The sequence below is a fragment of the Saccostrea cucullata genome, unplaced genomic scaffold (assembly GCF_032062105.1).
Source record: "Saccostrea cucullata isolate Sc308-1 unplaced genomic scaffold, CSIRO_AGI_Scuc_v1 ctg3628, whole genome shotgun sequence".
Taxonomy (NCBI): domain Eukaryota; kingdom Metazoa; phylum Mollusca; class Bivalvia; order Ostreida; family Ostreidae; genus Saccostrea; species Saccostrea cuccullata.
Genome location: NW_026932606.1, coordinates 39,060 through 53,124, shown reverse-complemented (window position 1 = coordinate 53,124; position 14,065 = coordinate 39,060). Strand labels below are relative to the sequence as shown.

Genomic DNA, 14,065 nt, shown 5'->3' with positions numbered 1-14,065 from the left:
ATTAAAAAAAATATAATTTTCAAAACAAAACTGTGATTAGGCGAAATTTAAAAACGGGGAAAAAGTTTACAAGGGGGAAAGGGCGAAAAAACCGGGGGCGTAGCAACGGGGGGGGGGGGGGGGGCTGGGCCCCTTTTTTTCCCCCAACCTTACTCATACTATAGGAAATGTTAATTGAAAGCTTGGTTGAACCCCCCCCCCCCCATTTTAGTATGCCCGAAAATGTAGATTAGAGTTGGACAAAAGTAGTTGACACTGAAAAAAGGGTTTTAAACCCCCCCCCCCCCCCCCCCCCCCCCCCCCCGAAAAGGATTTTCAACTTTGGGTAACTTAAATTTTTTTTTTTTTTTTGTCAACTTTTTCAGGTAATAAAATTTTTTTTTTCTGGCCCCCCCCCCCACTTTCAAAAACATGCTACGCCACTGTAACACAGGGCGAAAATATAACTGTAATCAGTATATTATATTATCTCAAGCAATGTACGTCTGCGGAAGATTCCTAATCCATTCACTTCTTTACCTTTAACCCCCAACTTATACTTTCTCAAAACCTCTACAAGTATATTCATTGTAAAAATTTTATATCCATAGGGTCAGGCAATGCAAATTTTTTGTTTTTAAAATTTTAATGGCGCTCAAAAACGAGCAATATAAGACCTGAAATATTCCCGTACTTGTTGTGAATAGCGTTCATTGTGAGGGGATACATAATTTTTTCTGTTTTGGGGGGTACTTATTGTTTTTTCTAAAGGAGGACCTCTTTAAATTTCACTGCTGGTTCTAATGGACTTACTGTTGATTCTGTTTATAAACAAAGATTTCAGTTTGTTAGTTTAAATTTCCTTTTGGTATTAAGCATAAAATAAAATTGAAAAGGAGAAAAAAGTTTTAAAATTGGTATTCCTTATCATTTTTGTTGAAGATTTAGTAAAAAAAATTAATATGTTGAAAGGCAATAAAAAAAGAATTTGTAATTTAATTGTCGCATGCATGTTTTTTTAAATACAAAAAAGAAATTTGTGATTCTGATTTTATTTTCACATTTAGATAATACATTAATATTCAAATTGTTTCTTTTTTATCGCAGCCTTCCTGTTTGCAATTACAAAAAACAACCTTTGGGGTCATGTCAACCAATTTTTTTGTCCTAATGGTTTGACGACTTCCGGTTGTGATTGTGACGTAGAACATATCGTCACACCCGGGGGAATCTCGGGGGGAAACCCCAACCCAGCAGATGAATTCAGGAGGTTATAAATATCAATTAAAAAAAGGCCTACCTGGCGAGAGGCTAAAACGTGAATGTCGAAGTGTAGATCTTCTCTCAATAGAATTACAAATTCGTATGCACATGTACTCTCCATTCCATAATTATAGTGCCCCTGAGGCTTGCTGATATTCTTTTTATAAAAAAAAAATTTCAAGGTCCTTCGTAAAAAAAAATATTTGAAGGAATTTTACAGGATTATTAGTTTCTATAGAGACAATGATAAAAAGAACTCAGAATTGTTCTACCATTATTTTTTTTTCTTATTTTTCTCTCCTTTCTTTTCGTTTGGTTCGTCAAGATTTTTTTTTTTACATTTATTTCATTTCAACAATGAAATGTGTCAACTATTATTTCCTTGGAAGTGCATAGGAAACACACTGTCTTCCTAATCTAACCCTTAACTGTTTTCTTGATCTAATATATAAATACTTTGTCTATAGGTTAATTGCACACTATTTTCTTATCAATGCTTTGATTCCTTGTAAGGTCAAGTAACGCTGATAGGCACTGGTTGCAACACAAAATGGATGAATTGTCGGTCACCGTGCGCAGCAGCTGTCAACCCCGCTTCCGGTTGTGTAGAGTGCAACTGCCGTATGTAATTTTTTACAGTTAGGACAATTCCCAGCTTTGCTTGGACTTTCAGTGAAAGTGGCATTCTCGACATTATATAATTAGCTTCTGAAATTTACACAGCTTTCTACACTGTTGAAATATACATGGGATAGAAATTCCGGCGAATGTCAACGAGTACAGAAAATAGCCAATAACAAGGTTTCTTTTGGCAAAGAAGTGGGGTTTAAGTCGTCTCATCGTTGTCAACATCAATTTTAAGTTCCTGATACATGTATTATTAATTTCTTAACCAATGAGAATCTATTCGCAATTTGACGTACCCTAATTACCTATACAGCTGTAGCGCCGAGAATGCAACGCCTTACTGAAAGTCCAAGCTTACCTGGAAATGGTTCTATATCAAAAAGAGAACATTTATTGTTATTATGTGAAACAGGCAAGGAGGTTCACTATAGAAATAATAAAAACGTTTGATCTCAATATTTTTCTAGATAGCCTCTAACTGATGAAATTCTATTCATGATTTTGCAGCCCAAATAATGACATCGTTGCCGGTTACACAATCACAGCCAGTCACGACGTCATACAGAAGCACCGCCTCACAGACACCCAAATCATCAACGATTACATCAGCTGCAACGACGACAGGAACTACCTCACGTGTATCTAGTAAAATGACGTCACAGACACCTTCTACAACAGCCACAACACAATTCACTACAACGTCACAGAAGGCAATTACATCATCCGTGTCTAGCACTACGTCACAACCCTCTACCACAAAAACCACAACACCATCGACGACACAGCCTCTATCTTCGAGTAGAATCTCAACTACTGCAGTACCGCCTCTCTCTGTCTCGTCAGCTTCTTCAACTAAATCCGTCAATTCTTGTCCGGGCGCTATACAGTGTATTCTAAGCTGTAAGAATGGATTTGTGATCGGTCCCACACCGGGTCCCGATGGTTGTCCTAGCTGTTCATGTAAAACGGGTAAGTTTATTTTGCGGAATGACTTTAGAGAGAAAGAACAATTCGAATATCAGTACATTGATTACTGAGGGTATATGTTTTTAATTCATCTTCACAATTAATTTCTATTACAGCAAAACTCGGTTATAACGAAGTCACAGGGATCTATGAAATAATTTCACTATATCCGTAATTCGTTATAACCGTATAAGAAATTCATTGAATTTATTTAGCTGGGGATCCAAGATGACTTCGATATATCCGTAAATTCGCAATATCCGTGTTCGTACTAAGCGAGTTTTGCTGTATCATGTATATTTCAGTTCCAACTACCCTAAAGACCAATATGTCCACAACATTATTTAAGGTAAACCTTGTCTGAAAGCACGTTAATTGATATATTATACAAGTATATTGAAATTTCATTTTCACTTAACTTGACTTTAAACTAACTTAAGAACCAATGCAAAATTTATTTGTGAACAACTATAGTAATTTTAGTGGTAATACAACAAATATTCCTACTTAATTATTACTTGAATTTTACATTAGCCCGTTAGTTTCCCGGCTCACCTCACGATCTCGCCTTCAGTGACCACGCCCATCACCAAGACACGCCTACCTAGCAGTACTCTACGGAGAATCATATGTCCGGGGGTGTTCAACTGCTCTAAGACTTGTTACACTGGATACCGCCTAGACTCTCAGGGGTGTCCGCTTTGTGAATGTGCACCACAACCAACAGGGCTGCCCTGAAAATTGTGTGAATAAAATAAAATAAATTTCTGGTTTGAGTTGTTTTTTTCATAATTTTTTTTCAAGTGTTAGGTGGTGCATTTGAAAACAGATTGTACCTGTCAATAATACATAGACCGCTATTAAGAACGCTGAACTACATCATATAAACATTATATGTGAGGTTGACGATGCATTTATTTATAGTGTCCAGTCAAACAATAGAAACAGCAAACCTCTAAAATCATCAGAGGTGGGTTCAGGGGATATGAAGAGATGAGCACATTATCAGCCTTTCATGAACATTATCAGCATTTCATGAACTGCTCCCAAGATAAAACTCTATACAGTGTCAATTCTGCGGAACAACTTTCCCTACAAATAATGATATATCAAAGTAGTTGTTGCGTAACGTTATAGACTGAGATGTCTGCAAGTAGCTTGATGCTCGTTGACTTCTGTACAATTCAACAGGTCGGAGAGAATACTCAAAATCGGGTATTATCCATGAAATCGCGTATAATACTCGATATTAGGATATCGTTGAATCCGCGAAATCGAGTATAGGAGGTGTAATCCCCTAATAAAACTTAAACAATGGGTTAGCACATGTTGCTGAGTTAACTTTCATCTAAATACACATGTTTTCTATAGGTATTACTAGCCAAGTAAGAATTTGGGCGTTAAGATTAATGCGCTCGGGACAACAAATACCCGTGGAGCTCAGTCATTTCATGATATGCACACAAAAAGGCGTTCGATTTGCTTTTTAGCCGGGCTTATTGCTCAAAGAGCAATTGCCGGCTTATGCGATCCTGTTCAAGGCAGAATGCTAACCCCATAGTCGCCATTTTAAAGTTACGTGCAAAAGTACAGTTCTCACTCTCAACCGCTTTTGAGATAATACAAATGCTAAATAAAGCAACAAAAATAAAAGTTTTATCTATATAAAATAAACATTAGTAGTAATGACTTTGAAAACTTCTTAAGTCAAAGAACATAGGTCATTAGCGTAAGGATTTTTTGATAATCATTGTTACCGTAGTTCTCTACACACACGAGGTAAAGCAGGAGAGAGAAAACCAGACTGGGCTGTTTGTTTACATTCAGCTGCGGTACCAGATTAATTCTGATTCTGACAAAATCAGACCGTGGTATTAGGATTGGAAAACTCACTGTCAGTGTCTTACCATTTACATTGATAGTTTTAAAATAATTTTTTCATCAGAATATAAAGGTGATTCATGTAAGGAATCCATTCTACTCTGTAAATGAGCCCGGCTCTCTGTACTTCTGAGTACTTTGATTATTTCTCCTTATGTTGAAAGTATATGCATTTTCCAAATGTTCATTCCCAACACAACAGAATTGTAAAGTATCAGAATTCGGGAATTTATAATAATTCCACATCAACACGACAACTGTGACATATTGTCTAGAACCAATCAGATAGTGTGTTGTATTAGCATATTATAATGAGGTATAAGATAGCGATATAAAAAAAAACATAGAAGGTAAAGAGGGAAAATTTACCCTGTCTATTAAATAGTATAATAAAGAAAGGCAGTGGCTTCGATTTTTATGAAATTTTAATGTCCGATGATGAATTATATTCCCAAAAAGTAAGACAAAAAAGTGTGTTGTATTAGCATATTATAATGAGGTATAAGATAGCGATATAAAAAAAACATAGAAGGTAAAGAGGGAAAATTTACCCTGTCTATTAAATAGTATAATAAAGAAAGGCAGTGGCTTCGATTTTTATGAAATTTTAATGTCCGATGATGAATTATATTCCCAAAAAGTAAGACAAGAGTTTCCAAGGCAATTGAACACTCCATTATTTCAGTTTGTTCATTAACATGCTCATAAACGCAAAAACTAAAAAAAAAATGTGAAAACTTGACTGACTATGTAATTCATATTTCAATATGAATCTACCTCGATATATATTTAGAAATTCAATGTATTATAAGCTCATGAAAAGATGCACACATTTGACCTTTATTTATACCCCCCCCCCAAAAAAAAGGAAATCCTGTTCATATGACTTCTCGCTCTCAATTTTCACACAAATGCATAAAATAAATGTTAAATTACATATCTTGTATCGATTTAAATGCAACCCAAAAATTTACGATGTCTTTGAATAAAAATTTCATGCTAAATTGACCAAAAAAAAAAAGATACTCACCTTCAATAAGCTATTTTCAATAAGCTGTTTTCCCGTGGGTATTTATTTAATTTAATTTTATTTTCTTTAAAACGCCGGTATTCTATTATGGCAGAGATATACAATTATGACTGTACTCTCTAACTGTTAGGAATAATTTATATTTCACGAGAAAGGGACGCCATACATTTTTCCGTAAAATACATAACATGGCGTTAGTCGTTTAATTTCTTTAAAATTTCACGTTTTGTGAATGGTGCACAAATTAGAAAATTAGGTATATATAGAATACTTTAATGGGAAATAAAGACAAACGAAGTGTAGTTATTTGCTTTTAGAAATTATATTGAAAAATAATAACGCCATTGTGTCATCTTTGTTACCCCAGCAGTGTTTGTCGTGTGATTTTAAACTTATTTGACATCCGTATGAATTAGGATTTAAAAAAAATTAAATCCACAAGATACCGTTGTACAAGTAACAGTTACTGACATAATGCGCCGTTGTTTTATTCTTTAGTTTTTATAGAAAGTTTCACGGAATACCCGATTTCGCGGATTCAACGATACCCTAATATCGAGTATAATATGCGATTTCACGGATAATATCTGATTTCGAGTATTCTCTCCGACCTGTTCAAACATACACTGTATATGTACAGCTGTTTGGGATTTCCGGTTTCAATCAGTCATTTGTTTCGTACTAAAAGAGAGAAGCATGATAAATTTCTAGCGCTTCAAATAATAAATTTTTCTTTGTAAATTTGGTCACAAATTTTTAAAATTCATTACATTTTCATCAAAAAAAGTTTATTGCTTACAATGTAATCATGTAAGTATGGTTTGAAATGGTCACTGTAGGCCCACGACATCTACGGTGCCGAGTTGCCGTTTCTCTCTCCTCTCTCTCTCTCTCTCTTTCTGGAATGTATCACGATGTTATAAAAAGTATGTTAGCTGTATAGCTCTGCTGTAGAACGCAACTGGATTAACTTCAAGTATTTCTCCATAAAGATATAATTTAATTTTGTTTGCATCCTAGTCTCTCATTGGTTGACTTCCGAAGAGGAACGCAAATTATTTTGTACAAATAATTTGGTATGGGGACACACCTCCTTGACAACCAGCTGAATCATCTATATCCATACATTTCCAGTCCTTGGAATTCATGAGAAATTCCAGATTGAATAAATGTACCTTTAACTTCAAACATTAGCTCGATCTTACCTCATATAAACAAACATCATGGCTGCCAGGTCTGTGTAACAGTTACCTTGGTATTGCCTCCCCTCATTTCTTATCACTTCCATTACTACGATTGTATTATTGAGCGGCATTTGAACTCGTAAAAAGCAGCACACTTTTACATCCACAGTTGTTTTTTCATTTTAAAATTAAATTATAAGGAATGACTTTAATTCTTGGTCAAATTATCATGTATAACCTGGTTTGTTCAATTTTCGATTTTTGAGTCACCTGAATCAGGTGACCTATTGTTATCCGTTTTCGTCCGTCGTCGTGCGTCGTTTGTCGGATGTTAACATTTGAAAATTTTCAGCTTCTTTTCTGAAACCACTGAACCAATTTCAACCAAATTTGGTATACAGCATCTATGGGTGAAGCGGAACATCAATTGTGAATGTTAAGGTCTCTGCCCCCCCCCCCCCCCTTGGGCCTGAGGGGTGGGACCGAAAGCACTAAAATTATTGCAATCTTCAAAAGTCATCTTCTTTACTCCTGGACATCAAGCAGGCAAACTGTTAGCATGAATGTAATGAGCATTGAGTCCTCTACCCAAATTAGGAAATTCATGGCCCCAGGGTCAGGGGTTCTAGTGCTAGGGCGGAGCTATATAGATTATATAGTAAAAATGCATTATTTCTTTGAAAATCTTTTTCTCTGATCCTGGCTGTTAAATAAACTAACCAAGTACATAGTTATGATGAGCAAGAGCGCCTTTCTAAAATTGTAAATTTTATGACCCCAGGGTCAAGGGTTCTGATGTTAGGGCGGGGCTCTATTGATTATATAGTGAAAATGCATTAATTCTTTAAAAATCTTGTTTTCTTCTCCCGGGGCATGTTTCACCAAAAGTCGTAAAATTAAGAATTAACTTAATTGTACTTCCGGTGTAAAGACGAATAATGACCCCCATCGAATAATGACCGGGGGGTCATTTTTCAACGACAAAAAATGACCCCCACCCGTAGAAAAAAATCATTTTTTGTAGAAAAAGGGTCCTAGGGGGTCATTATTTTATTTGTTAGTCCTATAAAATAATGACCCCCATTGAAAAATGACCCCTTTTAAAGTGATACAAATTATACACTTTCTGATATCTTCTTTACATCGAAACTAATTTTTACATTTCCTGTAACCAGAAAAATACAAAAAGTTGTATGAAATAATTAAGAGATTCGCGTAGTCTTTCAATGCTAAAATTTTGTTTGAAAAGGGATTCTTTTATTGTCAAGAAAATAAAATTTCTTTTTAATATTCCTCCTCATAGAGCTTGCTTAAAGAATGATATTCCACTTGGTTTTAGAAATCAAACCAGAATCAGGTTTAAATACTTTTTAATGGAAAAAATTAGATTTTCCGTCATTTCAACTTTAAGTTGGTTAAAGTTTGACAAATCCTATTTGACAATGAAATAGGGAGAAATTTTTAACCCCCCCCCCCCAGAAAAAAAAGAACATAACGTTAAATCAAAACAAAAAAAAATGATAATAAATGAAAAGCAAAAATATAAATAAAACTCTATACCTTTCAATGATTCCGAAAGAGGTTCTAGATAAAATATTGAAATGAAGTTAGCCTCACACAAGTACTATCATATCATAATTTACTTCGCCATTACTAAAGTATACTTTAAATGTTGGTGGAGGTATACTTGAAAGTATTGTGGCAAAGTAACAGTTAAAAATTAATAGAATAGTAGATCATTTTTAGTTTATATTTAATTCTTTCTTATAGAAAAATAAAGCTAGGGTGGGTTTTTTTTTGCTTTTGTTCAATATCGACTTCCTCTAAAAAGAAAGGGGATGGGGTAAGTATAAGACCTAAAAATATGCTCTGTAAAGCTATGGGCTAGTGTAAAATACACAGCTATAATTAATTCAATGCCACTTTTTCCCGTACTTGACAGCTTCGATCAAAATGGTAGAAAATACTGCATCTTGAAATTCACAGAATTCAATCATGACAACATAATCTAGATTCAATTCATATATTTTTTTGGTTTATTATGCTTAATGGCAATATATTTCTGGAATAAGAGAAAATATGTAGGCACCTTTTATTTACTAGATCTAGATCTGAAATTGACAAACCCAAGACTATCTAGTGTAATAAAATTACAATGTACATACAACTTTCGTAATAATATGAATGGATGTAACCATTTTGAAGGAATGCATAAATCGTAAGAAATCTTTAGTTGCCAGCTATATAGTGTCATATCTTGATGAAATGTGTCTAAGTCAAAGATGTACGTGTTGTAGATCGTTTGATCGTGTGTACATTTTTGTGATATCTATAATGAAATGATGTGCATTCCTTTTAACAAGTATTTGTTACATGTACCTTTCATATTCTTGGTGTTTGATTATAATTTTTTAATTAAATATGATTTTTTAAGGTAAAAGTACTATTTCTGATATTTTTTTAATCTGAAAGTAACCCCAGACAGTCATTTGATTATTAAATCCCGTGTAAGTGCAAAATGGTCAAGAATTTGACTATCGGTAAATATCCTATCTTTCATTAGTAAGAGGAGAATGGTATATATTTTCATCATTTTTGTAATCATTTGGCTATGTACTCCATCACATTGAAGATTGAAAACATTGTGACAAAGACTTTTAAAAAATATTTTCAAATATAGGGTGCATAATTAAAAATAATAGAGTTCATTTGACTATTTTTATTAATGGTGGACTTATCTTTTATGTTAATTGAATGAAAAAGAAATTATTCTATATAAAATATTGTTTAATATTATTCAGTTTAAAAAGTTTATAAACGACGATGTTTGAAGAAGTATTTTTGTGATTTTTTATATTCCCTTTATGAAAAGTACCCCTAAAAAAATTGAAAATGTGAAGTTGCAGTATGTAGATACCATACAAAGTTTCACAGCCTGTTCTAGATTGATAAGCAAGTACTAATTTATCATTTTGAAAAGTTTGAAAATCTTGTGACAAAGACTATTCCGACATAGGTTCTACCTTAAATAATTCTTGTTTTACTCCATCCTTTTACTCAGTTCCGAGTATATTTTTCTGAGAATTTAATATGAAAATCAGAACAAACAATTTTATTGTTGTAACGTCTTCTTTATAATGTATATTAATTAATATGAAAAGTTAATTGAAGACCATTTCTTTTTATTTTCCGGTAATTGAAAATTCGGGGGTATATAGTTTTATCGTGTTCGTCTATATGTCAATCTGTCCATAAGTCTGTTTGTTTGTCCGCAAATCATTAGCCTTTACCATAACTTTTCATTTATTGGAGCTATGACTTTCATATTTAATATGCATATTCCTTGTGACAAGACCTTACTTTGGGTGCCACTAAATTTGATCTTTTAACCTTTACCTTGGATTTAGCCCCATTTTACACAAAAATGCCAAATTTTTACTTTGGCCATAACTTTTAAACGGTAGATACTAGTACTCCCATACTTCAAATATGTAGTTTTTTGTCATTACCTTTCATTGGATGCTAAAAACCTTGACTATTTGACCTTGACCTTGGAGTTTTCCTTACTTATGATTTTTTTTACCTTAGACATAACTTTTGAACGGTAAGGGCTAGGGTATTCATACTTCACATATGTAATCCTTGTAACATTAAACATTTTCGTAAGAAATCATCAACTTTGACCTTCTAGTTTGACCTATCTTTCAAAAACCTATCCTTAGCCATTACTTTGGAAGAAGTGGTGCTAGCTAGGGCTTTCCTATTTTGCAGTTGTATTTCTTGTGAGAAGATCCTTCTTTAGGTAACAATATATTTAAATTGCATTTAAGAAAAGTTTAATCTTCGCTATTTTGCTATATAGGGGCATAGCTGTTTCACAAACACATCTTTTTATATATGATGATTTGCGGATAAGAGATGGATACCTCAAAGCGTAACAGACGGGCGGACAGATGTCCCCACCACTATATACCCTCTCACTTTTCAAGCGGAGGATAAAATAATATATAATACTGCTGATTTTTTTCTGTCAGATCGATGATTTCCACCATCAAAAAACAATGTTAACCTAACCTTTAAGGCCTGATAAATCTTTCACTCCTTTAGATTCTGAATCATTGCATTTACCTTAAAATATGACTATAATTGTATAATGCTATGAGATCAACATATCATCAGTTTATTACCAATAAGCTCAGGTGAGCATTTTGGCCAATATGCTTCTTTATCTAATATTTTTTTGCCTCCTAAAAAAATTTAGCTTTAATCTACAGGGGGTCATATTTCTACGGGGTCATTTTTCTTCATGTGGGTTCTGCGAATTTTTAGGGAAGTGACACTTTTTCTACGGGCAAAAGGGTCATTTTTCTACGTAGAATAATGACCGGGGGTCATTTTTTGCTGTCGAAAAATGGCCCCCGGTCATTATTCGATGGGGGTCATTATTCGTCTTTACACCGGGGCTTACGCCAGAATTTAGTCTGTCGTAACTTGCGTTTCACCAAGTGAGGTATTTTGAAACAGGCCGTATGCATGCCTATGTATATTTCACGTATTACTAGAATGTTTAAATACTGGTTTAAATTGTTACATACAAGCGGAATATGGTATGTTATATAGTGAGTGTGAGAATCCAAATCTTAGGGGCAATAATTGGGCATGTGTTATAAAAAACAGCTGTGTAATTTAGGACTTAATTATATCTGGAATGAACAGAATAACTTGGATAGTCGAATTTGTCTTCATATCATACAAGAGAGGCTGAAAGATAATTTTGTACAAAATTTATTATGTGATATGGATAAAGAATAAAAGTGAAGTATATATAAACACTTGGTCAGTAACTTCTGTTTACAGTACTATTTGGTGAAGCCAATTCCAAAAATGTTAAAGAGATATATTTCTAAAATTCGTTTGTCCTCGCACAACCTATTAATTGAAACTGGTAGGCACAAAAATATCCCAAGAGACCAAAGATTTTGTCCAATTTGTAAATCACATAAAGATATAGAGGATGAATATCTTTTTTTACTCATATGTCCTAAATACGTAGACTTGAGAAAAAAATTCATTAAGAAATATTATTGGAGTAAACCCTCTGTGTTTAAACTTATACAGCTTATTAGTGTTAATAATATCAAAGAACTCTGTAATCTTGGAAAATACATTTTACAAGCTTTTGAAATAAGGAACTGCCAATAATTTATATGTATGTTTTATGTAAACTTTGCATGCATATTGTATTTATTACATTTGTAAATCTGTAAAGGACACTTATACATGTAATATCCCTGTCATACAAGGTCATTGTGATTTTTTTTCCATCACATGTACAACCGTTCATTTCCTATGTAAATATTATTGTACATTTTGTTATATGCCATAGGATGTTTATCCTGAGCAATAAATAAATTACAACTAGGAGACTTATTGTTCAAAGAACAATAAGAGGTCTTTCCACCTTTTGAATTTCAATTTCATTTATAATTTATCTCTTTAAGATTAAATTTCATAAAAAAGAAACCAGGAATGGCTTGAAAAAAGAAAAAAAATAAAAATTTAAAAATTTTTCAGGTGACCTTGACCTTTGACCTTCAAATCATATTCAAGGTCAAAGGTCAAGGGTCACATTGTAATTAATCTCATGTCTCTATGACTTATAGTTTAAAAGTTATAAGGTTTAATAGTAAGCACAAAAGCATTTAAGGGCAGTAACTCATTCAAGGAGTCACCAGATCTTATTGCGCTTGAACATAAAAGTTTTGCCTAAAATCCCATCAGACATTAGAGAAGTTCTTTCTTTTCGGTTTACGGTTTTGGAGCAATAGCAAATAAAATGTTTTTTGCACAAGGGGCAATAACTTTTAATAGGGTCAATCTTAAGGGACCAGAAAGAAATATTTGAAACAGTTTTAAGAGTACATATTAATGATGCATAGACATTAAGCAAATGTTGAAAGACAAAAGAGATAAAAAAAAGAACTAAATTTCTCAGTTTTGGAATGACCTTGACCTTTGACCTTTACATGAATTTTAAGCTCAAAGGTCAATGAATCTTATGCAGTTGGGCGCATGTCTCTACACCTTCTCGTTTTGAAAATTTTTAATTATTTCTAAAATTCAAAAAGTTTCAGGGGCAATAACTCATTGAAGGGGTCACCGAAGACTTTCACAATGAATAGATTTCAGAGTCCTCTCAATTAGTCGAAGACTTTAGTGAAGGTTTCATATTTCTACGGTTTACGGTTTTGAAGTAGTAGCGATAACAAGGTTTTTTCGTACAAAGGGCAATAACTTTTAATAGGGTCAATCTTACGGAATACGAATTTAACCTTTTAAATAGTTTTAAAAGTACATATTAATGATGCTAACACAGTTTGTATATGCTAAGCGACAAAAAAGATATAAAAAGAGCTTAATTTCTCAATTTTGGAATGACCTTGACCTTTGACCTTTGCAATAATTTCATGACCAAAGGTCAATGAATCTTATGCAGTTGGTCCCATGTCTCTATCACTTCTCGTTATGAAAATTATTAATTATTTGTAAAATTCAAAAAGTTTCAGGGGCAATAATTCATTGAAGGGGTCACCGAAGACTTTCGCAATGAATAGATTCCAGAGTCCTCTCAATGAGTCGAAGACTTTAGTGAAGGTTTCATATTTCTACGGTTTACAGTTTCGAAGGAGTAGCGATAACAAGGTTTTACATAAAAGGGGCAAGAACTCCGTAAGGGGTCATAGGTCATATACGTTGGGTTGTTTTTCGAAATAACTTTTGATGTCGAGTATCATGAACTAAAAAGTTTTTCGATAAGTCTTTCGGATCAAAAGTCCGTAGCGGAAAAATAATAATAATAACTAGGAGACTTATTGTTCACAGAACAATAAGAGGTCTTTCCACCTTCTTTGAATTTTAAATTTTGTTTTATACCTGACTCCTTAAAATTAAATTCCATGAATAAAAAAAACAAAACTGTCTTAACCGATAGAAAAAATTAAAATTTAAAAAAATTGAAATGACCTTGACCTTGGAAATTTTTCAAGGTCAAAGGTCAAGGGCACAATGCAATTGACCCCATGCTTTTACCACTTATAGTTTTCAAGTTATAAGGTTTTATATTAAGTACAAAGAA

The 14,065-nt window shown here is 33.4% G+C and overlaps 1 protein-coding gene across 1 annotated transcript; it reads left to right on the top strand.

The window, feature by feature from the left end:
* Nucleotides 1-1,705: 1,705 nt before the first annotated feature.
* LOC134235583 (uncharacterized) lies at nt 1,706-3,579 on the top strand. Its single transcript, XM_062717725.1, has 4 exons — nt 1,706-1,863; nt 2,377-2,838; nt 3,141-3,184; nt 3,370-3,579. The coding sequence occupies exons 1-4, from the start codon at nt 1,797-1,799 to the stop codon at nt 3,571-3,573; spliced, it is 777 nt and encodes a 258-aa protein (XP_062573709.1). The 5' UTR covers nt 1,706-1,796; the 3' UTR covers nt 3,574-3,579.
* Nucleotides 3,580-14,065: the final 10,486 nt, after the last annotated feature.

What these genes read in the sequence shown, in the direction of transcription:
- LOC134235583 (XM_062717725.1), top strand. Translation starts at nt 1,797, where the DNA reads ATGAATTGTCGGTCACCGTGCGCAGCAGCTGTCAACCCCGCTTCCGGT. An exon ending in TTGTGTAGAGTGCAACTGCC is followed by an intron (nt 1,864 to 2,376) that starts GTATGTAATTTT and finishes ATGATTTTGCAG; the next exon opens with CCCAAATAATGACATCGTTG. An exon ending in TAGCTGTTCATGTAAAACGG is followed by an intron (nt 2,839 to 3,140) that starts GTAAGTTTATTT and finishes TGTATATTTCAG; the next exon opens with TTCCAACTACCCTAAAGACC.